General features: G+C 45.0%; 1 protein-coding gene across 2 annotated transcripts in view; it reads left to right on the top strand.

Moving 5' to 3' along the window:
- The window catches only part of CALN1 (calneuron 1), a 193,441-nt gene that overhangs the window by 156,588 nt on the left and 9,778 nt on the right, over positions 1-27,075 (top strand). For both annotated transcript variants that reach the window (XM_006033270.2, XM_025215032.1), the window contains exon 5: positions 26,878-27,031. In XM_006033270.2, coding sequence (XP_006033332.1) covers positions 26,878-27,031 — 154 coding nt within the window. The remainder of the gene's footprint in view (positions 1-26,877; positions 27,032-27,075) is intronic.

The raw sequence follows: 27,075 nt of genomic DNA, 5'->3' as shown, positions 1-27,075 counted from the left end.
CCTCTAGGTATTTTGAACAAGAGCTCTAGAAATCAATTAAAATAATAACAGGAACTTCTAACAAGGAGGGATTTTTTTTTTTGGCCTCCATCCCAATGTATTATTTAAAGGCCCCATTTAATGGTGATAATTCTCAGCTGACTATAAATAATAATGTTTCAAATTACAGCCTGTCGAGTAAAAAGGATGTATAACCTGCATACGAATTACACCTACTGGATTTTTTTTTTGACACGCAGCTCAGATACTTTTCTGTGAATGGAACATAGCAAAGTAGACCCGTTTCTATTACTGGGGCTCTGTAGTTGTGCAGCATCCAATTTGAAAGGAGTTAGCAAAACCTTCTACTGTTTGGAAGCCTGTGTTTTAGCTTTAAACAGGTAATAAAACCTTTGGGCTCTCGGGTAAGCAGATTCCCAAAATGTTTACCCATGAATGCTGGAGTCATTTCCTACATCTGTGGCTAGGTTTATACACAGTTGTTTGCCAGCTGAGATAACTGGAATGGCAGAAAAAAAATCAATCACTACAAATTCCAGAAAAAACTGATGATGTGCAATTTTAATTTTTCAAAATCTCACGTATGCTGCAACTACACAGACACCAACACGGTACTTGGGTATGTATCAATGCATCAACTATCATAATAGATTTCTTCTTACCTGCTGCTCGCCTTCAGAAGAGCAATTGAAATGAAAACACTGACTCTTCGCATAGGCACTTTGTGTCCGTCAATGGCAGATGTTCACCTTCGTTCTCTTCACTGTTCAATCCTCCCAGGCTGTGTCGATGGGCTATGGTCAGGAGCTGTGATTGCAGCACATGTCGGCTGACTTGCACTAGTTTTAATCTTCCTAGATTGGATAAGAATTGTACAGCAGGTGGCAAGGGGACAGGCAAGGGCATCCAAGGAAACAGTGGTACCATGTCGGTCAGCCCAGCGGGCAGTGGGGTCACTTGTGTAGGCACAGATATTTCACTTGTGGCATCATGTTCTTGGTTAAAAGGTCTTTTAAGGAAAGGACGAGGATTTTCAAAGGCACCAAAGAGGAGTTTGGCACCTACTGGGCATGTCTACATGTTCAGTTATGGCGCATTAAGTTTAGTACGTGGTTAACCAAGTACTAAATCAGTGCGCAGTTACTGCGCAGTAGTGCTAGCACGTGGGTTTTTAGTGATGCTTACTGCGCAGTAGCCTAATACTACTGTGGTAGCATGGTTTTTGCCTGGCATGCTACCACACCGTGTTTAGGTGTGTTAGGTTAATGCACAGTTGGCGTCTCGTGTAGATGCCAGCTACACTTTTTTATTTGACCCACTGACTCTTTAAAAATGTCTCCCAGGTTTGGACTGTTAAAAATGACAAGGAATGCATGTTGTGAAGTTACAACTTGTTCTAGTGTTGTTATAGGATATAGGTGAGGGTGTTGTGTCCTCTGTTGTTTCTAAATGGCCACTGTTTTTCTTGGCCATTTAAAAATAAATTTAAAAATATTTAAAAATAAATCAGTGGAAGTTGGACAGAGTTGTTGGATCATACAAGATCACTGGTTACAAGCTCTTTTCACCTCCATGTCAGAGGCTCTTCTGCAGGTCTGTTTGGGAGCGGCCACCAGTTGTTGGCTGTTTGGTTTGCAGGTCTTGGTGACATTTGGTTCAGTTTCCAAGCCACGACTTGGCGGTCTTCAGTAATCCCTGAGCATGTCCTGGGGTGTTTTGCTAAACTGGAAGTGAAGCATACACATTCACAGAAGTTTAGGGCTGGAAGGGACCTCGTGAGATCTTTGGGTCCAGCTCCCCTGCTCTGGGCAGGAAAGACAGCTGGGGTCAAATAACCCCAGCAAGGTGTGCGTCCAGTCTCCTGTTGAAGATCTCTAGGGTAGGTGCCTGCACCACCCTGCTGGGAGTCTATTCCAGAGTCTGGCCACACGAACCGTGAAGTTTTTCCTTTTATCCAGTCAGCGTGGGTGCAGAGAAGTTTTGCAGAGCTGGGGCAGCAGTAATATTGGAAAAATCATCAACACAATGAGATTTTTTTAATTGGGAATCTTAGAAGAGAGGCCAGGGACTCTAATTACAATAGTTTGTGTTGAAGGTTGGGTGGGGGTTATCAGGGACTTTGATACCCTGCTGTAATGGAAATGTGCAATGATCTTAATTTCCATATTTCTCTCTTCCTCCCCTTCACCTCCCTGCCTCTGATTTTCAGTGAAGAATGTTTTTAATACTTGGTAATGTCAGTGAGCGGGACAAAAGATCTTTTTTTCCGTGTCCCCCAGATGACTAGGTGAGAGTAGGATTCCTAACTAATACATCTGAACGTATGCAGTTTACGTACAAAAGCTAGAAATGACTGTAGTGTTTAGTGTCGCATTTCACAGCCATATTTTTGCCTTTGCTTCTCTTTGTACTCAGCAACCTTCACCTCAGCCAGCAAACCCGACTTCTTTATTTGATCATTTTATTCTGCAGTTTGCCTTGCAACAGAGAGTATTTATATCTCGATTCTCCAAAGTCACCTCAAAGAACCCAACTAGTATACGAAGTGTGCTGAATATAGCAGCTCAAGGAGCAGCTAGCACTGGCACGTTCAGTGTAAACTAGTCTAGAGATATCATTGAGCTTGCGCATCTGCCTAATTTTGTCTCCATGATTTCCCAGAAGTCCAACATACATGTAAAGACTTGGAATCTTTCTTAGGAACAGGCCAATGGACTACAGTAAATGGAAGTGGCCAGAAGCTTTGTCCAAGTCTTAGGAAATGGACCTTGTTTGGCCAAATTAAAAAGGAATGAGAGGTTATCTGAATTTCTTGGCTTCGTTGCTCTTTGAACTACTGGCGGTGCTTACCAGTGAACGTGCCAGATGGTTGCGAGAGCGCCTGTTCTTGCGGGATTGTGCCAGCTCTGGGAGGTCCGTCGAAACTGCCAATATTTTTGTCTCACTCTCAGATCTCTGAACTGTTAAAGACGTATTAATTATTAGTGGTGTCCATGCTGCCTTTAGCACGTGTCACTGTGATATCTCACCATCCCCCAGTTGCTTATAACATCATTTTATAAAAATTGGGCCTCTCTTGCCAAAGGCTTTCAAGATCCAGCAGCAGAACTGATCAAACAGTTAATTTCATTCACATGGGGCCCTGCTGCTGTATTTTAATCGTGTAGCTGTATACTCTAGGCTGGAATGCTGTAAGGGTACGTGTCTGTTGGGAGGAAAGGGATCTGTCACCCAAAATAATCTTTTAAAGCCACTTCCTGGCTACAACCTGTTTTCTCTCATCCAGTTGATTTCTGGCTACAGGGGGGGACATCTCACGTAATTTAGCATTTCATGATAGCGTTTTGCAGTATCCCAATATTGAGGTTTACTGAAGAAGCCAGCCATCAGGCTCCTATCCTGCTTTCTGATCAACAAGCCAATATCGGTGTATCTGGAATTCAGTCTGCAATGATTCCTGACAATGAAAATTTCAGTTAGCAATTATCATCTGGGGTTTTTTTTGCAATAGACAGGCGGTGGTAGCAATGTGGTACATCTCCAGTGCACCTCTCTGCAGCATTTCAGCAGTGGTGTGGGTCGTGCTTTCCATTTTTTAACGCATTGTTTGCCCAAAGGTATCAGAGGATCAGTGTTGAGGGGTTCTTTCCCCAGCATATCAAAGCATTTTGTAAGCCTATGTCTCATGCCATCCTTGGATATCTATGCTGCTGCCAAAGGTGTGACTGCTGCTAGTGTTAGACGTATCTGAAGTAGCTTTAACTAGGTACCAGCAACACTACAGCTGTGGTGACATGGAGCTCAGCATGGGCTGGTAAAGCCTTTCTGAGAAACTGGATAAATGCTAAGTCAGCTGGCCTGCTCTGGGCTTTGTGTAGGTTCACCTACACCGCTCTCAGTACCCGAGATGAACTAGTTTAAAGCTAGCTTACGTATCCCTGCACTGCAGTCACACCTTTGATTGCAGTATGCATATATGCCCAAAGATTAAATAATGCTGGATCCATTTCATAGCTATAACAAATCCACTCTTAATCTTGTGCAACACTACAAATTGCTTGCTTATCCTTACTCTTTGATTCCTCCTAGCCAATTTTCAGTTCATGATAGCATGTTGCCTCTTGCATCATACCTCCCTTCTTAATTTCTGGTAAGGGGATTTTTGGGAGGCTTTTTGAAAGTCCAGATACATTGTTGACTGTTTCTTCTTTATCCATGATTTTGCTGCGACACTCAGATCCTGGTGGGTTAGAGAACCATAATTTTCTTCTGTAGAAGCCTTTCTAGTTTGTAACTATCCAGTCACGTTCACGATGAGATTTAATTATTCTGTTTTTAACTATTGTTTCAACCCGCTTTCCTTGTACTGAACTGTGCTGATGTGTAACTCATGGGGATGCCTAGTACCTTTTTCAATATTACAGCCAACAGTTGCTAGCTTCTAATCCTTCACTGAGTGTTAGTGTGTGATTTATAGAAGTCTTTTGGGAGCCCAGCTTCTTCATGCTTAGCTTTCTTCAGAAACCTTGACACTGATTAATCCATTTCTCCTTAATTTATCAGTTTGTTCCACAAGAGAAAAACACTTGGCTTCTCATCTGTCTGTCCCTTCATATCAATGCTAGTCTGGTATAGTGAATTTATTAAGTGGTTTAACCAACTTTGTTCATTTTCCTCAATACCCTTCTCCTGCGACTTGCATTTAGGATGTGCTTATGCTAATACTTAGGGTCAACAGGGTAGTTATCAACCAGCTTCAGCCCCCTTCCCTGTCTGCTTTGCCTTTGAGCTGCTTCTTGTGTTCACCCCATGTTCCTTTGTGCAGTGTGAAGCTGAGTCTTTCTAGGAATGGGTCTGTAGACCACTTGTCTCTTCTGCTGGCTTCGTCTCTAGTTACAAGCAGTAGAGAGAAGAGAAGGAGGGGTGCAGAAGGACCAGAAGACAAGAGTGTAGAGATCTGGGCTAGCCACAGGCAGATTTCCTGTTCTTGAGGGCTGCCGTGTAGAAGGTAAGTTAGAAACATGCTTCATTAAGGGGAAGGCTAAGAAGTGAGCAGCAGCTGGGTCACCTTGTAGCCAAAAGTTCAGGCACACTTCCAGATGTAGGATGGACTGCCACTGGAGCTGGAGCTCAAGGTTTTATGATATCTTACAACCCAGGCCAGTGACCTTATATATATCTAGAAGGTTGACCCTAGATATCAGTGTAGACACAGCCTTAATTACCTGTAGCCTAAACTGTAGCTGCAAATGAAAACTATGCACAAATCTTCTTTGGTAATCCCTCGCAGTCAAGGATGGTTATCTTTCATGATTGTCTTATCTGTGTGTCCAAAGATGGCCGATAAGGATCAACAGACTCTACTGCAGCTCGGACGTGTGTTTCCGTGTGGGGTGGGTGGCTCTGGATTCTTGATTTGGTCTTCAACACACTGTTTCTGGCGCTCCCACTTTTCCATCTCCTGTTGTTGTCATGAGGTTTCAAAGTACTGAGATCCCAGAAGCAGACTCTTTCTCCATTTGGGGTGGTCCTGGGTTATAATCTCCAGTGAGATGATATCAATATTGCATTTTTTTTTAAGTTGGCTTTGAGGATATCCCTGAAGCGCTTTCTCTGCCCTCCTTCTGAGTGCATACCTTGGCTGAGCTGGGAGAATAAAACTTGCTTCAGGAGTCTGGAGTTGGACAGCCAGATGACATGGCCGGCCCAATGAAACTGATGTCAGATGATCATCGCCTCAAGACTTGTGGTATTTGCTTGCAGGAGGATGCTAAGGTTGTTGCATCTCTGTTCCCATTGGATTTGGAGGATCATCTTCAGGCAGTGCTGATGGTACTTCTCCCACAACTTTAGATGTCTTCTATACGTTGTCCATGTCTCAGCACTGTACAGTGAGGTGGGGATTCATGTCTGCTTGATAAACCATTAGCTTGGTTTCAGATCTGATGATGTGATCTTTGAACGCCCATTTCTTCAGATGTCCAAAGGCTGCACTTTCACATTTGAGGTGATGTTGGATTTCTTTGTCACTGTCAGCCTTCCATGAGAGATGGCTTCTGAGGTATGAGAAATATTCAGTGTTCTGCATAGTGGAGATCTGGATTACCAGAGCTGGGGACTGTTCATTAGGAGCTTGTTGGTGGAGGACCTTAGTCTTCTGAAGGTTAAACATCAGAGTCATTTTCTTGTATGCCTCAGCAAAGATGTCCACAATTGCTTGAAGGTCTGCACACACTACAGCATCATCAGCATACTGCAGCTCAGTGATTGAGGCCAGGGTGGTCTTGGTTTTGGCTCAGAGCTGGCTGAGCTTAAACATCTTACCAACCATTTGGTAGTTTAGCTCCATTCTGGCCGGAAACTTGTTGGTGGTCAGATGTAGTATTGCTGCAAGGAATATTGAAAAAAGGGTTCAAGTGATGACTCAGCCTTGCTTAACTCCCGTTTTAACCTCAAAGGGTTAGATAGATAGATCCACTACTGAGAACTCCTGCTCGCATGCCATCGTGGAGCAGGCAGAGAATGGTAACAAATTTCGGTGGGCTTCCATACTTCAGAAGGATCCTCCACAACGCTTCTTGGCTGATGGAATTGAAAGCTTTCCCACAAATACTTATGGGAGGCAAAGTGCACACCACTCAAAAGGTGGTAAGCAGTTCTCAAATGATCGTGTTTTACTTCCGAGAGGGCTCACATCTTCCTATCCATCCCCCATGGAAGGATAGACTTCCCCTCCACATGGCAGGGTTTTCTCTTCCACCTAGCTACTTCCATAATGAGTTCCTGTGATTCCTGTTCTAGGATTTTGGAGGAAATGCTCATAGGGAACACCATCCAATTCTGTCCTCTTTCCTCCTCTTCAAATCTGGAGAAAGCTTGTTGAGGAACTGTGGTGGGGAAACTCCCAGAAGCAGAGTCATTAAAGAAGCTGGGTGGAGAGGGGTGGGGAAGATTTGCCTTTAAAAAGGTAGAATCCCACACAGGCTTCGTAGAGATAGAAACCCCATGGCAGCCTAATTGTTAGGAATTAATGGTGTTTTCACTTCCCTGTTTTAGTTAAGTGCAGGCCTTGGTCTGTTGCTCAGCTGGGCGTAGTAGATTAGTTGTTGACACTAGAAATTAGGGTCAATATGCATTTTTTAAATATCTCAACCTTAACAAGTATAGTGGTGTCAAAAGTTACTAGTAAAAAAAAAAAGTCAAAGTCGGCCTGATTCTTCTTCCTGTTAACTTTGACAGACATAGTCTTGAGTCATGTGAGTGGAAGTGGAAAGCAAACTGGGATGGATAGCCTACAAGATACAATGTGCATCCATCATGTCTCTAGACAGCCCCAGAAAAGTGGGTACAATTAGTGAACCTGAATGAGTTCAGGTCACTTAGATGAACATCCAAAGTAATGTGTGCTTAATCCGTCTCTAAAAGAAGAATGCCTCCTGTGAAAAATATTTCTTTAGTTGTGAAAAATGATGATTTGGAAAGCACTGAGACAGTGCCATTAGTAATCAATGTATCTTGCTGGCCTCCTTTTTTATACCTGAATAACTGGGTCTAAAGGATCCAAAAATCGTGGATTTTAGGATGGCTTTGAAATACTATGTTTTCAAACTAGTGCATGGTCTTCATATATCTAGAGTGATTCAGATATAAAATAGGGTACACTAGACAAATGATTTGTGCTTAAGATATGAATACGTTGGAAAGTTAGTATCTGGGAAGAAGTCCACATTGCCTGAGGATGCTTTGGCACCAGATGGGAATTTCCAACTCGACTTCTTTAATAAACCTTTCATTCATTCCTCTGAGAAGTCTGGAGTCTGCATAAAGATGTTATATATTCATTATATTGGTATGATATGAATCAAATCTGGCTTTACCTCCAGTTGAGATTCAGTAATATTTAAGCAAGTCATTAGATCCCATCAGTGCCAGTTCATCTTTGTGTTTTGTCTTTCTCAACATGCATGCAATCACTCACACACTCTCACTTCTGGTCTTGTTTAGTTACATTATTTCAGGTTAATTGATTTAACATAAGATTGAAATTATTACTGTTTTCTCTTCCGCAGCATTATTGAGTCTTAATGTGTCAAGGGGCCTCTTTTGTTTAACCTGGTTCGATAACAATTATGCCCCGGCCATGAACTAAAGAGTTCAACGTTGGAGTAAAAGTCTCTGATCCAGTCTGCTGCTTAAAATACTGTCTCACAGATTTAAAGTGTGATGCAGAGCAGTGAAGCGTCAGGTGAACAGATCTAGCAGTGGGCAGCAGATGAAATTCAAATAGCCAAGCTCACTTGTCATATGGCAGTGGCATCACAACCATATTCCACTGCAGACCTGCTGCCTACAGTTTACTCTCTGGCTAACCCAGAATAGCATTGTAGGTTATATTCTTTGCACTCCTCATAGATGATGATTTCATTTCAGAAACCCAGTGGCATGTCTACTCTATCCCTGTTACATGTTGAGAATCAAAATGACATCCCGTCCTAGACGGCTAGAGAGAGTTTAGCAGCAAAGTTGTATGGGCTAAACTCAGCCCATCACAGAGGCCCCAAGAATGGTGGCTAAGACCATTACCCCAGCACCACCTTGTCCATCCATCAGAATGGGAGTTATCCATGGAAGTGAATCAATGTTGATGAAGTGCTGATGGAAACTAGACAGGCTTCTAGTCAGCGATGAAAACTGAAGCTGAGCTTCCTGGTGGCTCCTGGCTTCTCACCGGCCTGGCACGTTTCCATGGCCAACAGAAGCTTGGGCATTTCTACAGGTCCAAATGTTGGAAATATTGGATTTTTTGTTCCATTTCAGGGTTTTGTTTTGTTTCTAATAGATAAGGCCAGAAGAGTCCCTTGCGATCATCCAGACTGCCTGCCTAACAACACAAGAAATAGGGTTTCTCAGAATGAAAAATGGAAATTGTTATTTCTGGCCAGCTTTAATGATTGCTTTTTATTTTCCTTTTTACCATGCTCTCCTGGAGGAGACGCAGGAGTTACTGAATCTGGAGGGGGAGGTGGGGAGCTGCTGTGTATGGGGACACCCTTCTGTGTTGCTTCAGAGGCATAGATACCCTTCCCCAGGCATGGCCAAACTCCATGTCAGAGTTTGCACAGAGCTTAATGTTGGTCCTAAAAATGTGGCCCTGTGGGTCTGTCTGTTGTGCTTTTGAAGTCTGCAGTTGGGGGCTTGATTCTGCAACCCTCACTTAGGTTGTATAATGACTGATCTGGTCAGGGGTACCATTGACTTGTCGGCCACAAAGGCAGTAATAAAAAGGGTCTTCATCTAGTTCCTTCAGGCTTCAATCCAAATCTAAATTTGGGAACAGTTGTACAGGTTTTAGAAGCCTCCGCCACTGAAAATTTTCAGTAAAGTCTGCAGCCACACCAGTTTCCTCACAAGTATTAACTGGTGATCACTTTAACAGGATATTTTGTTCCTGTTTCTTTTAAAGGTGGAATTGCCTGCAGGAATATTTGCCAGACTCATTTTAGTTGACAACTTTTCTTAATCAGTGTAGCTCTGGCAGTCATCAGTGCTCTCTGAATTTAGACATCGTTTTGATTGCCCTTGAAGATATTATGTTTTTAACAACCATTACGAACCAGCTGACTTTTGGAGTTAAGGTAAAGCAGTCAGCATATCTCATTGAATGATTGGTTAAGGGTACCAACTGTCATATCCATTTAAACTTACCCAATTCAGCCAGCTTTCGCCATAACGAGCATGTCCAGAATGTTGCCAAAATCCAGTATCTGGTGACTTGATTAACAGGAGTGGTTGGCGAGAAGTTGAAGTTGCTGCATCTGGGGAACCTCATTTTGTTTTTGAACACTGTGTGTTTCACATAATACTTGGTAACGTGCCTAAGGTGAAGCTAGGCACAGTGCGTATGCATTTAAATATATTCATAAATAATTTTAATTTATAAAAGTATGTACTATTTCCCTCAGACAAGGCTGCTGGAAAGAATCAGGCAATCTTGTATTATCAGCAGCCAACGTAATAAGGAGCCTGTTACTATGGAAATATGATCATTACTCTTTACTGGCTCCTGACTGATTTGTGAGCTGCTTTTCTGTTTCTTTTCAAAACTGAGAATACATGGAAGTGGATGCGGACAGAAAAACGTTAGGGGAGAGAAATTACCAAGGCCCTGGTGATGGCTCGGTATGCCATATGTCAAGCTAAGTTAAAGACTCTAATGGTTTTGAGACCTTCAGGAGATGAACTGGTCAGTTATGGAATAAAAATGATTATAAAACTACATTACATTACATAACAAAGACATGGCTAGCTAATCATTTGCCATCATGCTTCACACCACGGGCACTCATGCTTTAATGATGGCATTAATGATGGCATGATGATGGAGGCCCACACCAATTGACCTGAAAGAGATCGATGCTCTGTCAGTAACGTGACCTGAAAGAGATCGATGCTCTGAGTCAGTGCTCCAGGGCTGCATGTTTATAATTCTGTTTAGCAGAAGGCAAGAACTTCACACACTTCTCCAGACCTAAATCCATAATTCTGAAATGGTCCCATGTACGTGGAAAAGCTGCACAGCCTTGCCCTCTTATGCATGCATCAAAAAGAGTCATTATGGACAAATCTTGAGGGAACCAGCTGTGGAAGGCTCAAAAGCTGCAGGTAGCACAAAGGACGAAACATAGTCTTTTTGGATAGGCTTTTCTTCTACCTGGACTTGGTTGTTAAGTCCCAATGTACCCTATATGGAGAGACTCCTGGCAGCCATACAAACCCAGACAATTCCAGCAGAGTTGGGAGATTTGTCCTGCATGGGTCAAGGCCTTAATGTGACATGAGTATTAGTTTTAAAGCGTGAATGGAAAACAAAATTCTCTGTACCACATGTACATGTTTGTGTTTTGCTAATAAGTACAACCAGTCCATGTTGGGTTCCTCACATGAGGAACACTGTTACTCCCTCATGATGTGAAGGTATAATTAGTTAAATGCTTTGAGATGCAAAGCACTAGATGATTATTAAGGAAGTGGGCGGGGAGGGACAGCTGATTGGTGTTCTAACAAAATAAATGTGTTGTATATTCACTTGAAGATATTAGTGATTATCCATACACAGCCTCCCTCTGTTTATGCATGGCCTATTGTTAATGAGCTATTTTGCTAAGATTCTGTAGTGTACGCCAATAGATACGAGGTGTTGAAATCGTTGCTCTCTCAGTTATTACAAATGGTAGAGTTTAGCTGCAACAATCATTAGGTACTACACTTATGTGTTCATTAATGTGGGAGAGTACAGCATTAATAGTACACAAACACCTTCATTTAAAGATCCATAGATCTTTTTTGGCATACTGTTTGGTTTTTCTGGCTCATTTTAGTTCAGAAGCAATTAAAGAACAAACTCTTTCCAACATTTAAAACGTCTTATTTTAGTAAAGTAGATGACAGGGACTGTATCTTGGGGCTTGTGCAGTTTAACTGATCAAAGCACACACTGATGGGGAGTGTGGCAATGGGATCTTTGTTTTGCAGCACAAAGACCTGGCTAAATAGAAGTTTCCATTTGAGCCAGGGATCGGTGACTCACTTGACATACCTGTACCCTTATTTTCCTGAGGTCAGGCCACCCAAATGATTGCATGCAGGATTGTTCTCTGTTCATTTATTTCTGGAGATGTAGCTATATGAGTCTAAATTGCATGGCCTAGCTAAGGCCAGAGAGAGAGAAAGAAGTAGGCAAGTTTGAAGTTCCTTTTCCTTTTGACCCTCTCAAAGCTTATGTCCCAATGAAGTGGACATAGATATAAAAGTAAGTAGAGAAGAAAGTTCAGCATCTGCTTATCCAAAGCAAGCTGTAAGACCCATTGATTTCAGGCTTGAATTGAAGATTCAATGAGCAGGCTTTGTATATTCTACAGCACCCACAGACTTTGGTGTCAGGCATAATAGTAAAAAAGGGTTGAATATAAAACAGGGAGGAGTCTGGAAAGCTTATAGCACAGTTTAGACACCCTTACTTTTTCCTTTTTGACTGGTGACCAGCTATATAAATAAATATTAAAACAGGATGTAAAGGAATGATATGCCTCCTTGGAGACCCAAATTGGTTCAAGAGAAGGGTGACTTGAGACCCTGTGGGTCAAGATATGGGGGGAGGGGATGAGGAGAAGGGGACTTGATGGTAGGCATCGTCTACAGACTGTCACACCTGAGGAGGAGCCAGAGCTGGAATTTTCCAGTGAACTGATGGAGGCTGTACGTTCAAGGGACATGGTTGTCCCAGGTGACCTCAGTTACCCTGACAGCTGCTGGGAGGAGCACTTGGCCAGATCTGACCAGCCACATAGGTTTTTGACCTGTGTGGAAGAACTTTATTTAGTACAGGAGGTGAACGGGCTGACCACGGAGAAGGCTTTGCTGGATTCAGTTCTATCCAAAGGGGATGACCTGGTGGGAGATCTGAGGATTGAGGGTAATCTGAGAGATAGTGATTATGAGATGACGGAATTCACTATCCATCATAGAGTAGGGAAATCAGCCAGTAGGGCAGAGGTGCTTAACTTCAGGAAGGCTGACTTCAATGATCTTAGGAAAATAGTGGGAGGGATCCTATGAGAAGGGGGACTAGAGGGGAATGGAGTTCAGGAAGGGTGGTCATTCCTCAAAAAAGCGATCCTCAGAGCGCAGAAAAGGCCTGTTCCTGTATGCAGGAAAGGTGGTAAAGAGGCCAGGAAGCCCTCTTGGATTACCAGAGGAGTCAAGGAGTGCTTCAAAAAGAAAAAGGAGGCTTACAGACAGTGGAAACAAGGGATAGTCACCAAGGAGGAATACACAATTATAGCCCGTATTTTTAGAGAGAGGATAAGGAAGGCAGGGGTGGTGACCAAGATCAGGTTGGTGACCAAAATCAAGGACAATAAAAAGTCCTTCTTTAGGTATATAGGGAGCAGGAGGAAGACCAAGGAAAACGTGAGGCCCTTGCAGAATGGGATGGGACAGCTGATAACAGACAGTCAGGAGAAAGCTGAACTCTTTAATGAATACTTTGTGTCGGTGTTCCTGCATACAAATGGTGGTTACCTGTCTAATCAGATACTGGATGGATGCAGTGGGTGAGGAAGGGGAGGTGCAATTGCTAAGCAGTGGTCAGTGTTGAACTGCTGAGGGACCACATAGAGCAGCTGAATGTCTTCAAGTCAGTGGGACTGGATACACCTGAGAGTGCTGAGGGTCATTGTGGGACTGTTGGCAAAGGTATTTGAAGGCTTATGGTGTTTGGGAGAGGTCGCGGAAGACTAGAAAAGGGCTAATGTGATGCCAGCCTTTAAGAAGGGGAGGAGGGAGGATCCGGGAAACTATAGGCTGGCCAATTTGACTTTGATACTGGGTAAAATTTTGTAAAAAATTATCAAGAAGTGCATTTGTGAAAGACAGGCAGATAGCCAATATGATTTCATTGCAGGCAGGTCATGTCTGACCAACCTGTTCTCCTGTGATCAGGTAATGAACTGCTTAGATACGGGAGATGCGGTTGATGTCATATACTTGGAGTTTGAAAAGGCCATTGATATGGTCACCCGTGACGCTCATCAAAAAACTGGGGAATTGTCCACAGTCAGGGAGGTTGGGAACTGGCTAAGGGGTCGAACCCAGAGAGTGTTAGTGGATGGGTCTGTATCGTCGTGGTGGGAGGTGGCCAGTGGTGTCTTGCAGGGTTCGGTTCTTGGCCCCGTGCTGTTCAAAATCTTTATCAACAGTTTAGATGAGGATGTGGAAAGCATGCTGGCCAAGTCTGCAGATGACATTAAGTTATGGGGAAAAGCGGTCACACTTGGATGCGGATCCAAGCGGACCTGGACAAACTGTGCTTCATCTGGGGGGATGTAACCGGTAACATGAATATAGGTTAGGAGGAGATGTCCTAGCCAACATGATGGCTGAAAGGGACCTCAGGGTTATGGTTGATCAAAGGACGAACATGAGCTGCCAGTGCGATGCTGTAGTCAACAGAACTAATAGCATACTGGGATGCATTAGCTGATATGTCACAAGCAGGGCTAAAGAAGTGATATTTCCTCTCTCCTCAGTGCTGGTCAGACCCTAGCTGGAGTACTGTGTCCAGTTTTGGGCGCTGCACTTCAAAAAAGACGTGGAGTATCTTGAAAGGGTCTAGAGAAGGGCCACAAGAATGATCCATGATTAAGGACCTGGAGGGCAAACCTTATGAGGAAAGACTAAGGGATCTGGGACTGTTCAGCCCAGGGAAGAAAAAAGACTGAGGGGGAACTTGGTGGCCATCTATAAGTATATAAGGGGTGAATATCGGGAGCTGGGAGGAAAACTGCTCACTAGGGCACCCCAGGGGAGGACAAGGAGCAATGGCTATAAACTGTTGGGGGATGATTTCAGGGTGGATACAAGGAAGAACTTCTTTACAGGTTGTACTTGATGATCTTTTAAGGTCCCTTCCAGCCTTAATGATTGTATACCATTGGCAATGCGTAGGGGGTGCACACAGATGCACATGCACCCCCTGAGATTGGTGGTGCACTCCTTACTGTGCACTCCTGGTGGTGCCTGTGGGCGGTCGCCGCTCGCGCCCCCTCCCCCCGGCGCTGAGACTGCCACGACCGCCTGCAGGAACTTGCTGCTGCCGCCAGAGTTTTGAATCTAAAATTGACTGGTCAGTCTAGACTTCATCCCATAGTTATATTTATAGAAAAGGAGGTGCAACAATTAGCCTGACATGTGCTGTGTTTTTTTCTTTTTTTTGAATTACTGTATGCCCTTTTAAGTATAGTTGTTGTGTATCTTGGCATATGCAGTCTATGTATTGCAAGGTGTACATCTTGGAGACGAAGACTGTGAAAGCCATCATTGTTGGCTGAGCTGGTCTCAACTGAGGGCTGCCCAGATCACTCTGCTAAAATACTCAACTGTGGCCAATGGTTCTCAAAGAAGCCACGTTAAAAGCTACTTTTCATATTATTTGCTTTTTTCCCCTCCTATTTTTTAAATTATTTCCCCCACATAGGAACAGAAAATTCCTTAGGCCATTCTTCAGCAGAAGCAGTAAATTAAGCAGTTTACTCTGCATTAAAATGAATGAAAATGTGCAGAGACCTTGCCTAGGGTTACCAGAAACAAATTCACACTCCATCACTTAGTATTATTATATAAAATATGCAAACAATAAAAGGATGAGAGTCAGACTCTTACTGATGGTAGAAAAGAAAGGAAGCAGATGGAACAGTATCACTACATAGACTAGAACACAGTCTGTGAAGGTGGCTGAAGTGAGTTTGGAGCCAGATCCCACTGTTCCTTCCTGAGACAAGCTTCCCCTTGAAGTTGAATTATCCTCAATAAGGCACAGCAAGGTTTGGATCCATGTACATAAGGAAGCTTACATTAAGTAAAAACTTGGACAAACAACTAGGGAGGAGTAAAAAAGTATTGCTTGGGCATGCAGGGAGGAAATCAGGAAGGCCAAAGTGTAACTGGAGTTGCAGCTAGCAAGGGATGTGAAGGATAACAAGAGGAAAATCAAGGAAAGTGCGGGTCCCTTACTGAATGGGGGAGGCAACCTAGTGACAGAGGATGCAGAAAAGGCTGAAGTGCTCGATGCCTTTTTTGCCTCAGCCTTTGCAGGCACGGTCAGCTCCCAGACTACTGCACTTGGCAGCACAGCTCTGGAAGGAGGTGAGCAGTCAACAGTAGTGAAAGAACAGGTTAGGGACTATTTAGAAAAGCTGGATGTGTAGAAATCCATGGGCCTGGATGTGATGCACCTGAGGTTGCTGAGGGCACCACTGGCCATTATCTTTGAAAACCTGTGACAGTTGGAAGAGGAACCAGATGATTGGAAAAGGGCAAATATATTGCCCATCTTTAAGAAAGAGGAAAAAGGAGAATCTAGGGAACTGTAGACCAGTCAGCCTCACCTCAGTCCCTGGAAAATCATGGAGTAGGTCCTCAAGGAATCCATTTTAAGCACTTGGAAGAGAAGAGGGTGATTAGTAGGGACCTACCAAATTTGAGGGGGCCACCCTCTGATTTTGTGGGGAGAACACAGGGGTTGGCAGTCATTTTGTAGGCAGAGTGCAGTGGGACCCCTCCCCCCCCATGCCTCTGATTGGCCATGGGGTCCTAGTGGCCCTGTCCCTTGGCATTAATTGGCTGTGAGGGCTGCCTGTCATATGATAGGAAGTTTACATTCTCAGATGTTCAACTTCTTCTTGGGATGATTGAGAAAGCTGTGTCTTGGTGAGTATCCAGGTGGCTCTTTACTCAGTTGATCCTATGGTAGCTAAAAGAGGCAGGAGAAGCAAAAATGTCACTTACTAACAAGCCTGAATGACTCAAATGAGAACACTCTGCCAGTTGCAAGACAGGGTGAGGCCAAAGCATCAGAGGCAGTTCTAGGTACTGTGCAGCATTGCCCCTTCAGGGTTTCAGAGTGTGGGCACTGACGGATATGTAGCTCCCTGGTCTAACTCATGGCACTTCACAGAAAGCGCCATGAGTTAACCAATCCTCCCGACCCAACCGACATTCACTGTAGGATGGGGAGGGTGGAGGATTGAGCTCCACTTTGAAGCTGATCCAGCGAGAGGCTGCGTGTCTGCAGCCTCTTCTCCTAGCCCTATGCTCCCCTCTCCCAGCTCTGGTGCTGCCTCAGGATGGGAGGGAGAGGAGGCAAGGGAGGGAGGTCCATTCTGGGGCTTGCCCAGCCTGCACTGGAGTCAGGGGCAGGTGGATGGGAGTCCCTCACTTGAGGGGGGCTCCAATCCACCCCCACCCTCCAGTGCAGGCTGGACAAACCCCAGCTGGAACCCCCTCCCTCCCCTGCTTTCTCCCCTCCCCTGCTGCTGGCCTGCACTAGCAGAAGTTAATGAAGGTGCTCCGCTTTGGAGCATCTTCGTCTAAACCTTCATGTAATGAAGATTCATTTGTCATGCGATTGGGCACTTTTTAAAGTGCTCTGCAGCCATGCACTTCTGTCAGTGCACGGCTGAAGAGCACGTTCAGTAGCCGATTGCAGACAAAACATCACTTCTGCCAGTGCCGTGTGTGAATAGGTCTTTAATTGATTGGTGTGCAGTCACCAGTCAATTAACAACTGACAACTAACTGATGTCAGTTAGGAAGCAGGGCCAGCCTGAGTATTGTGCACTGTGCTTTTACCAGAATGTTGCCAGGCTGCCTTTGCTTCCCCATCCAGCTCCATTTGTCTAAAGTGTGTGCACATGGGGAAGAAAGAGAGGGGTATTCAAAGCAGTTTTATTCCTGCCCAGGCAGTAATAGGCTCTGCCTCCTCCTTCCATAGCTCTGTAGGCCTAATAGGAGTAAAGAGCATCATGTGTAAACACCACAGCAGTTCAAGCACACAGATCAAGTTACCTTTAGGAAATGAAAGTCTGTCTACAGCAAGGGAGCAAGATCTATTGATTGGAAGGCCCTACTGCTTTTTTAAATGTAGTTTCAGTATCACCAACTAAAATGAGCTGGCATTTTTAAAGCTCCAGCCTTTTCTAAGGCTCCTCATGAGAAAATAAAAGCTTTCATAGGCATGGATCTAGCCTGCTGCTAGACACTGCCTTTGTGTTGCACCCCTGAGGCTGGCAATACTGTACTGTCTGGGGAGAGCTGCAATTTGGAGTAGTGCTGGGGTGTCCCTTTGCCACTTCTATTGATTCACAGAGCTTCTTTATGTGCACTGCAAGCAATCTGTTAGCACAAGCACTGGCTCATCAATACTAGCTGACACCTTCAATGGTGCAGAATGATCAGGTACTTTAGCCAGCCTCAGTTTAAACTGTGTCTTCTGGATCCAAACTATGATACTATTTGTATGCAATGGACTGTTGGCTGATACTGACTTCTGCTATGGCGTATGCAATACGCTGAACAAAGCACGTGCGCCTATAAGTATTAATTAGGTTTTGCCAGTGAACTGAAATGTCTCTTAGCAGTTCAGCTGCAAAGCCCTGTTTTCAAGGGTTTTCAACAGAGCCTTAAAAATTCCTCCCTGCCGGGTCACAGCTGGAGAGGCCCAAAATAGCACTTTAAGTGCTCCTTTCCTTGCTGAACAAGAAAGTGGGGAATGTGTGTTCGTGAATGAAATTTTGCAACCGCAAAAACAATCGAGTGTTTCATATTTGGATTGCGGTGAGGCTGCAATCCCTGTTGGTGTGCTGAAATACTACAGCGACTCTGAGACTGCTTAAGCTCATGAGCCTGTCAGGCTAGGTGTGGTTTTTGCATCAGAAGTTAGCCTGCTCTAGTCAATCATCTACAGCATAAGTGTTGCAATAACTATAGTGCAGATCTAAGGCACTGAAAATGAAAGAGTCCTTATCTATAGCCATGATGCAGCCTGTTAACACTGAATTTCATAATACGCAGTTCTCTCTTACATGTTAAATAAGTAGAAAGGCTTCATAGCTCTTTAATCTCAGGTCATTAGTTCAAATCAGGCCAGGAAGATGGCCATGGGTGGGTCTAGTCCAATTCCTTCCCTATGCACTAGACCCGTGAATATAACTGGCAGGAATTAACAGCTGTTCACCATTGAATGCCTTAAACACGAAGCCAGATTTTTCTCTCCGACTATCCTGTCTGTCTGTGGAATTTCAGATCATCTGACTTCATATTTTTTCATTGTCAATGGTTCAATACGCATTCAGATGCATTATACTTGCATTCATTATTGGGCAGTCAGCATTAAAGCCAGCCTCGCTAGTTCTTGTTAGATTTAGCTCTTTTGCTTATATTTTTTTCTTTACCTTTTAAATCTGCCATGCAGCCTGTGGAACAGACTAGATCAGTTCTGCTGGCAGGAGGATGTGGGATTGGATTGTAGGTCACTGTTCAGCAGTGTAGCATCCTTCAAGAAATATATTTTAGCAGCAAAATAATTATAAAAGCATTGGACCAGACCAGACTAAAATAACTTTCCTAACCAGTGGAACTGGACCTGCCTAAGTAATGGTTATTGATCTGTGGTTTTGCTATCTCCCTGTCCTCAAAAGCTTTGTATGGACTTCCACTTGACAGCCAGTGATTATGGAGGCTCTTAGTTTGGATTCTGTGACTCCTTTTCTATTATCTTTCATTGTGCAAAGTGCAGTCCACATGAATTTGCTTTTCAGAACTTTACCCACGTTTGGTGTGTGATGCCTGAAGCAGGAAATCAATCTACTTCACCAGGAGTAACAGAACAATGATTAAATCCTCTCCATTGCCACAGACCGGCAGATGAAATTGTGCCATAGATATTCTTGCTGTTAAGGATGTTGGTCTGGAGATGGGAGATGGTGTTTCTGACCAGTTGGAACAAGTTGGGGGGGTTTTTTTTGAGCAGACTGCGCTGGTTGCTTCTGCTCGGAGAGTCTGTCCACTGCCCAACCTTGGCCTCGTCTTTGCGAAAGCAGCTCCAGTGCTTAGGGGCACAGTGCTCTCATTAGCCTCATTTTCCATCTGCTGCTGTGTTCCACATGGTCTGCACCTCTATTTCATCTGGTCGCTGCCATGAAATGGTTTTGATCCTCTCACATTTCAACTCTGCAACACGCAGCCTCCAAACCATCGTCCCTATCCTTGTTTCTACGACATTCAGCAGCATTTTACCATGAGCCTGCCTCTTTTGTTGCAGGAATCCATTCTAGGCTGCATCCTCAGCCAATCCAGCCTGCAAGGGACTTGGTAAGAGCTTTCATAGATGTCCAGTATCCATGTAGTATAGTCACTGTCCTCAACCTCCTAATATATCTTCAAACACTTCCACTAGGTTAAGGCAGAATTTTTCTTTTCAACTATGTTAGCTGCCCTGAAACTGTGGTCCTCTGTTAAAACAGATTTCACTCCCCGTGGGTGATGTTTTTCCTGCCGGTGTGTAATTCTGTGGGAGTTCCTGGGTTCGTTGTTTGATACTGTCTCTCTCTGCACTGATGTCCAGCTGTGGGCGCCTTCCTTGTCTTGTAGTGTTGATAAAACTGAATGCTAACACTCCTTCATTTACTATTCATGCCCCTTTAGCATTCCTAAATGTAGAATGAGAATGCTGACAATATCTAAACCCTCACAGAGCCGTCAGGGGTGTTATGCTGACATTTCTTAATTTCTAATACAGTGAAGCCAATGTATGACTCATGGAAAATGTCCTCCCACTATATTTAAAAAGACAAGATGACATTAAAGGAAAGCATCAGAAATAATAAATGTGCATCTGACACTTTCCGAGAAATAAACTTTCCTTTTAGGATCACTTCCAGTGTGAAATGAGGGGGAGAGGTTGCTGCATAGGGCATAAATTTAGGTTAACGGTTCCGATAGCCACCACACATTTGCATTTGTAGAGGGAGAAAGCATTAGAAGCTAGGTGTTGTCTTGAGACTCGTGGAAGCAAGAGGAAAGAATCAGGAATTCCCCACTGACCCGCTACCATCCTTCTCCCTTGGGCAACCTTAGCATGCAGTGTTTAAAACTGGTAAGTAATAATTATTGCTTTCCACCCTGATCTATTCAATTGAACAGCGACTGAGAGTGGAATACAGGGGCACTGAGACAGCTCCACACTTGTACCCCACTGGACCACGAGTAGAGTATTGCTAAATAAATTCAACACCTGGCTCTGACCTCCGAGTCGGCCACAGTGCATGTGCTCATGGAATGGATTAGGGGGGTTTCAACAGCACATCTTGAGACAGGCCATGATTGATTTCTGCACATTTGTTTTCCAGCTTCGAAGAGGGTGTTTATACACCCTGGTCGCTTCTCATCTGTGCTGGTTTAAACGAGTTAGGAAGAGCTCCCCTCTTTCAGAGCCACTGCAGAAATGTAAAGCTTATTCAATTGAGAAGCGAATCAGAGATGCTATTTGATTTGAAGGCATTCTTGGAGGCCTGGAGGACGATGGGAAAATTGAATCAGAGCCTAAATCTGCCTCAGCTTCATGCCATTGACTTCTGAGAGTAGGTTCACAGCCGCTCTGAACACAGTTTACTCAGGAGCCAAATTCACAGTACGATACCCATTTGGCAGTAGCTACTAAACGATCTCCAAAGTGGAAAAGGAGCTGGGCAACGAAAGCAAACCTAATGTCAGGCTGAGGTCAACCTAATGTCAACTCCTCTGCTTGGCCAGCCCAGGGTGACTTGTGGTAAGGATTATGGCAGGCAGCAATACTCATATGAATCTACAGGTTACTAAAGGTGTACTGTTAAAATGCATCCTGTTCCGTTCGCTTTTTTTCCCCAGGGACCAAAAGCAGAGACAACCTACTCAGATTAGACTGCGCCTGCAATTCAGAGACAGCCCCAGTCGCACGCTTAGCGCGAGCCACAACCTTGCACCGACATACTGAATGGTTATAGTAGGACTGCGGGGTTTGCTTTCCTTACCTGATGCTACTGACTCCCCATTACTAAGCAGACTAGGAGGTATATTGTTATCAACTGCTTTCATTGCAAATGCAACCAGGGCAACCTCTTCATGAGTTTGGTAGTAGCAGCACAGCCAATAGATAGACCCTTGTTTTCCCCACTTGATGGAGGCCATGACCGCTGGGCCAAGGAGCATTCAGTCATCATCACTCTCCCCTTGTGCCTGCTTCAGAGGAGAGTTCAGGGTTGGCTTGGCATGTCTTGAGTGCCCCCATCTCTGACTGCAGGAGGGCTTTGGTATTCTGGGAATGGATACCTGCATGCCGCAGCTATAATGAGCTCTCTGCAACTCTTGGATGCTATCCTGGTGCTTCACCAGCTCTCAGGGCTGTAATTTAGCTCTGTGCACTCGGTGAACTTACTTGTCTTGTGAAAGAGACCATTTACTTTTCCATCAGCCTCAGTTTGTTAGCTCCGAATGGGAAGGAGCAGTACAGTGCACCAGATGAATCATTAAGCCACATGCTTCTGACTTGTCTCTCTCACTCAGTACTTGGCTGGCAGTTTGCAGGCAGAGCTCTACAATCGAATTCATTAGCCCTTTGAAACTCGGAAGGTAATGACTGTTCATGTACATGGGGATACTGTCATTGTGATGATGATTATTTTGATAGTATATTCTCTTAGGAAAACAAGGAACGGGCATATTTTTACATCTAAATCTAAAGTGGTTATGATGGTTTTCCCTTAGCTGCTTTGAATTATGTCAGGTTTGGTTTCTTTTCCTGCCCATAAAGCCACAGCCACGTCTCAGGGTGGCTGAGAGCACAAGTGTGTTTATTTTGCATAAGTAACAGCCTAAGTTTGGTCATCACCTTGTCTTTCATTGTGCCTCCGCTTACTACCAAACACCAGGCTGGGGCTAGATTGAAAACTTTACCTGCTGCAGTTCCCTGCCACAATCCAGTGGTAATCTTGATAGATTCGCAACATTTACATGGCGTGTGCTCCCTTTGTGTGATTTCTCTCTCTAAGGTCCCTACCAATGGTATATTTGTTCAGACCCTGACCTGGATTGCACTAATATTCTTATTGGCCCCAAGTTGTTACCCTTGTACTTGCTGTGATGAGCGTGCCTGATGTCAAAGTCATTTGTCACATAACACACCGCAGCTATAAAACTCCTCTCACTGAGGCAACTGGCTGAGGAGCCTGCAGGAAGTTTGAGGGCTCTCCCAGGTCATTTTTGCATCAATTGAACAAGTTCACATTTCCTGAAATATTTAATCCCACAGGTGAGCGAGCATGGCTCATCGTTCCAGTGTTGTACCTGCAACCGTTTTCCATTATGTTGAGGGATTGATTTGTCAAATCAGTGGAGATGAAGTTGGAAGGTAGAGAGCATATAACAGTAGGTGAGAATGCAGACGCAGAGCCCAGGTCATGCACAAAAAGTCCTCGTAGCCATACAGAGGGAAAGGGCAGCACACCATTAATATAGTCCCTGCAAGCCCAATCAGGTGAGGTGCCCAGCACCTCCAACCTGGGCACAGTGAAGTCCATTTGTCACAGACTTCTCCCCTTACCCCACCCTGGCCAGGGGGGTGCATGCCTGGGTCCACCATAGTTTTGTCTGGTCACTGAGACTGACCAGCGAAGCAGGGGGGATGAGCCCTGGCTCCCTCCCTCCCTCGGAGACCCTAACTTTTGGTCCCTCACCACTCCTAGTTCTCTGGGGCCCTGAATCAAGGAGCAAGCTGCCAGTTCTGCTCCTGAGAGAGGGACTTCACCTCCTGTTGGGAAGAGCAAGCGCAACCTGAATGCCCAAACACCAACCAAACAGTCAGCCACGGTCACATGCTTAGTGCGAGCCACAACCTTGCACCAACATGCTGAATGATTATAGGAAAGCAAACCCCGCAGTCCTACTTACCTGATGCTACTGACTCCCCATTACTAAGTAGACTAGTAATGTTATCATCTGCTTTCATTGCAGATGCAACCAGGGCTACCAGGTGCAATCACTGCAGCCTCTTTGGTAGTAGCAGTACCGCAATAGATAGACCCTTGCTTTCCCCACATGATGGAGGCCATGACCGCTGGGCCAAGGAGCATTCAGACACCACCAGCCCCTGGGGGTGGGGGGTAGACCACTGGGGAGGGGCACGGGTCTCCCAGGCAGCTACACATGGTCTAATGTCACATTTCTTGACTTTCCCTGCTGATAACAGCGGTGCTGCTGATCTAGCATGTCTTGCCCTGGGCTTTCTGATTGTGCTGCATGGAGGGCAAAAGGGGCGGGGGGGGAAGAGCCCCTAGAATAGTTTCCCCTAGAAAACCTCTGGCAAATATGGGTGCCTACACACGAGCAGGGAGGCTGCTCCGACGCGCTGGAATCCCAGTGCATCAAAGCAGACTCGAGTAATTGTCTGCTCCATTGCTGTGCTCCAGCAGGCTCCTGCATCTCATGTATCTTATTGAAGGAGCTTTAGTTCAAGGGCCCCTGCTGCCATTTTAAAGCATGGGGATGCTGCGGTACTTTAATTAGAGCGGCCGTCGGAGGGCGGTGATTCTCAGACACAGTACCACAACACCCTAGGATGCCACCCAGGGGTGCCACAAGGAGCAAAACAGATGGAGTGCTGGCTCTGGCTTGGCTTTGCCTGGCCCATTACGCTTCCCCTTCCCCCCAAAACGCTCTGCTCAGCCCCTCTGCAAAGAGGTAAGCACGCTAATACATACATTAGTTCTTGAGATCGGGTGCCAGTCAATTTCCAGAAGTTATGGAGGGTGGCTCAAGTCCAAAAAAGGTTGATAACCACTGATTTAAATAGTTTTAGTTAGGTAAAGCCAATGGTACCGAGTGGATAGGACGGCAGGTAGGGGCGACACTCGCATTGGAGCTTGACCCTTCTACAGAGTGCAGATAGGCAGGGGCACTACCCTCCCTTGCTTCTCCATATCTTATGGACAGAGGGGAAGGTCTTTCACAGCACCAGGCTGAGGCCCTTTTTATACTCCCCCACCTCTGGCAGCAGACAGTGGCTGCCTTCACCAGAGCACTGGCGTCCATGTGTACCCAGGCGAGGCCGCTGGCTCCATGCAGCAGCTGTATTGCAAGTGTGCCTCGAGAAGGCACCCAATGCCAAAGGGGTGGCACAGCTGGCTGGCTCATGGCAGCAGCAGCAGCAGCATTTCCCCACTCCAGAGATGGCATAACTGCTGCCTGGAGGAGGGGGCCTGTTGCTGGGGACACGCATCCATCCCCCCCAGCAGTCTGCCTGCAACACTTGCTAATGCTAACTAGGCCAAATTCCCTGCCCTTTTGCGTTGTGAGTGCCTCTGTGAAAAAAATAGGAGCCAAATGGCAACCTGTTAGACTGGGGGAAGTCCCAAATCATACCCTGCACCTCTGCCACACACCAACACAAGAGCACTCTGCCTTACACCAGGGAGAAAGGAGGCACAGATACTAGACAGCCCCTTAGCACTGATGTGAGGGCAGGTGTGTATTCAATGCATTCTGCAAACATCCACACATGTATCCCCCCAACAGGCAGCTATGTATTATCTTTCGGTTACAGAGCTTGTGTTGTTGCCAGGAGAAACACTATTCCTATGCCTATCAGTCATGGGGGGGGGGGGGGGGCACAAAATTGCTGGATTTTTAATTCAGGACGTCACAAAAAGAGAGCGCAAATTTCCTTGCTTTCAGCACAGTGAGCTCGGTATTCGTCACTAGAACCGGGGGTGGGGGGAGCGCAGGCTTTGCATTGCGCTGGAAGAGAGCGAGCCGGTAGCAGTTGTGCTTGGCAGCTATTTTTAGTAGGGCAGCACAGGAGTACCATTATCCCTGAAGAACCAGTCCAGCGAAAAGCAAGTGACCCCAACAGGCAGGCTTTTTCGGTGATTCATTGGAGGCTAGAGGAGCAGCTTTTGCTCTTCCTCGCCTGCTGCTCTCTGTTCGATAACATGGTTGGCATCAGATTTTACAGGTCGGAAGAGAAAGAAATGATTCTAATTAGAATTTTATAGATCAATGCCTCCACGGTTATTTATATGCAAAGGCATTTTTTTTAAAAGGTGGCCAGATTTAGGAAGCTCTTCTTGTTTTCTCACATTCGCTTTGAAGCTTAATGATTTTTTTTTCTCTGTGTCCAAAAGTGAAGGAGGTGGTGGTCAGGGAAGAGGACTTTAGATAACGTGGAAAACAGCAAGGAAGCGATAAGCTTACTCCTTTGTTTGCCAGTTAAAACTTATCTAATTGCTTTCTGGGGTGGGGAGGGGAGGGGTCTGTTTTTTGCTCCTATGGTTTGTGAAATTGTTGGATAAGAAATCTAATTACTTACTGTCAGCACGTTTTAATAGAAGCAGCAGACACAAGTGCTAATTTATTTCCCACCATGACCAAGTTAAGCTACAGCAGTATTTTGATTTTGTTTGTATAGGGCAGGTGGGGATGTCTTGAGGGATTAGGGGAGGGAATAGGTTGGGTATAAACGGCGAGTGACCTTTTTCTAGTACTTATTGTTTACGGAAGTCAGGTCATGGCTTTGAGCAAGAGAGACTGGAAATTTAAACCTACAGAGAAGCAGCCTATGAATTAAATGAAGGGCACCTAAGAGCAAGGATGGATACAGAAGAGAAGACCATTCTAAAGAGACGTGTAGGTCTTGGTGTGCTCCCGTGTAGTCATATATTTTCAGCTTGGGCTCTCCCGGCCCGGTCAAAACCAACTTGGAGTAACTGAAACATAAAAACACCCGGTGCAGAATGAAGGTCTCTTTCCTCCCACCGCACATGTCACAAATAAGAAATAGTCAGGAAGCGCTAACGCCCCACTGCAAAATGCAGTAGACAGCTCAGGATGAAAGTCCTACAATGATTGAGCTTTGTTAGGAGCTGATGTGTGTTGTACTAGAGTTGTTCATCATAGGGTGCGTCTACACATTCATTAACGTGCCGTGGTTACTGCGCGTTTAATTTAGTACTTCCTAAATGAAGCACTAACTGAATGTGCAGTAACTACATTTACTGCACAGTAGCACCGGCGCATGTGTTTTTTGTGATGTTAACTGCGCAGTAGCCTAATAACATGGCGCAGTAGTGTATTAATTAGCATGGTTTTTGACCGGCACACTATTGTGCCGTGTCATTAGGCTACTGCCCAGTAAGTGTCTTGTGCAGACATGCCCCTAGGAGTCTTTTCTGTGCCATGTATGGCTCTGGAAGTCCCTGGGCAACACGCAAGTTCTGGGTGAGGCGACATAGGAGGATATTTGTTACATTCTTTTTAATTATTTCTATACTGTTTGCACTATGACATGAAATGAGCCAGAATGCCAAGAATATGCACAAGGAGCTTTCATGCCTTTTCTTTTAAGCTTAGATGAACAATATCCTGCAACCAAGACGTCCCCACATGTAGTCTCCCGCAGCATCAAGGTCTGTTACCACTCACCCGGACTAACTCAGTCTCCTGTTCCCACAGTTCGACATGCAGAGGATAACGCTGGAGGAGCTCAAACACATCCTGTATCATGCATTTCGGGATCATTTAACAATGAAGGACATTGAAAACATCATCATCAATGAAGAGGAGAGTCTAAACGAAAACTCTGGCAACTGCCAAACAGAGTTTGAAGGTAGTGAGAGCTTTTCATGCTTCTTGTATACAATTCTCTTTCCC

This window comes from Alligator sinensis, unplaced genomic scaffold (genome assembly GCF_000455745.1).
Source record: "Alligator sinensis unplaced genomic scaffold, ASM45574v1 scaffold1227_1, whole genome shotgun sequence".
NCBI classification, from domain to species: domain Eukaryota; kingdom Metazoa; phylum Chordata; order Crocodylia; family Alligatoridae; genus Alligator; species Alligator sinensis.
This window is presented reverse-complemented; position numbering and strand designations above follow the sequence as displayed.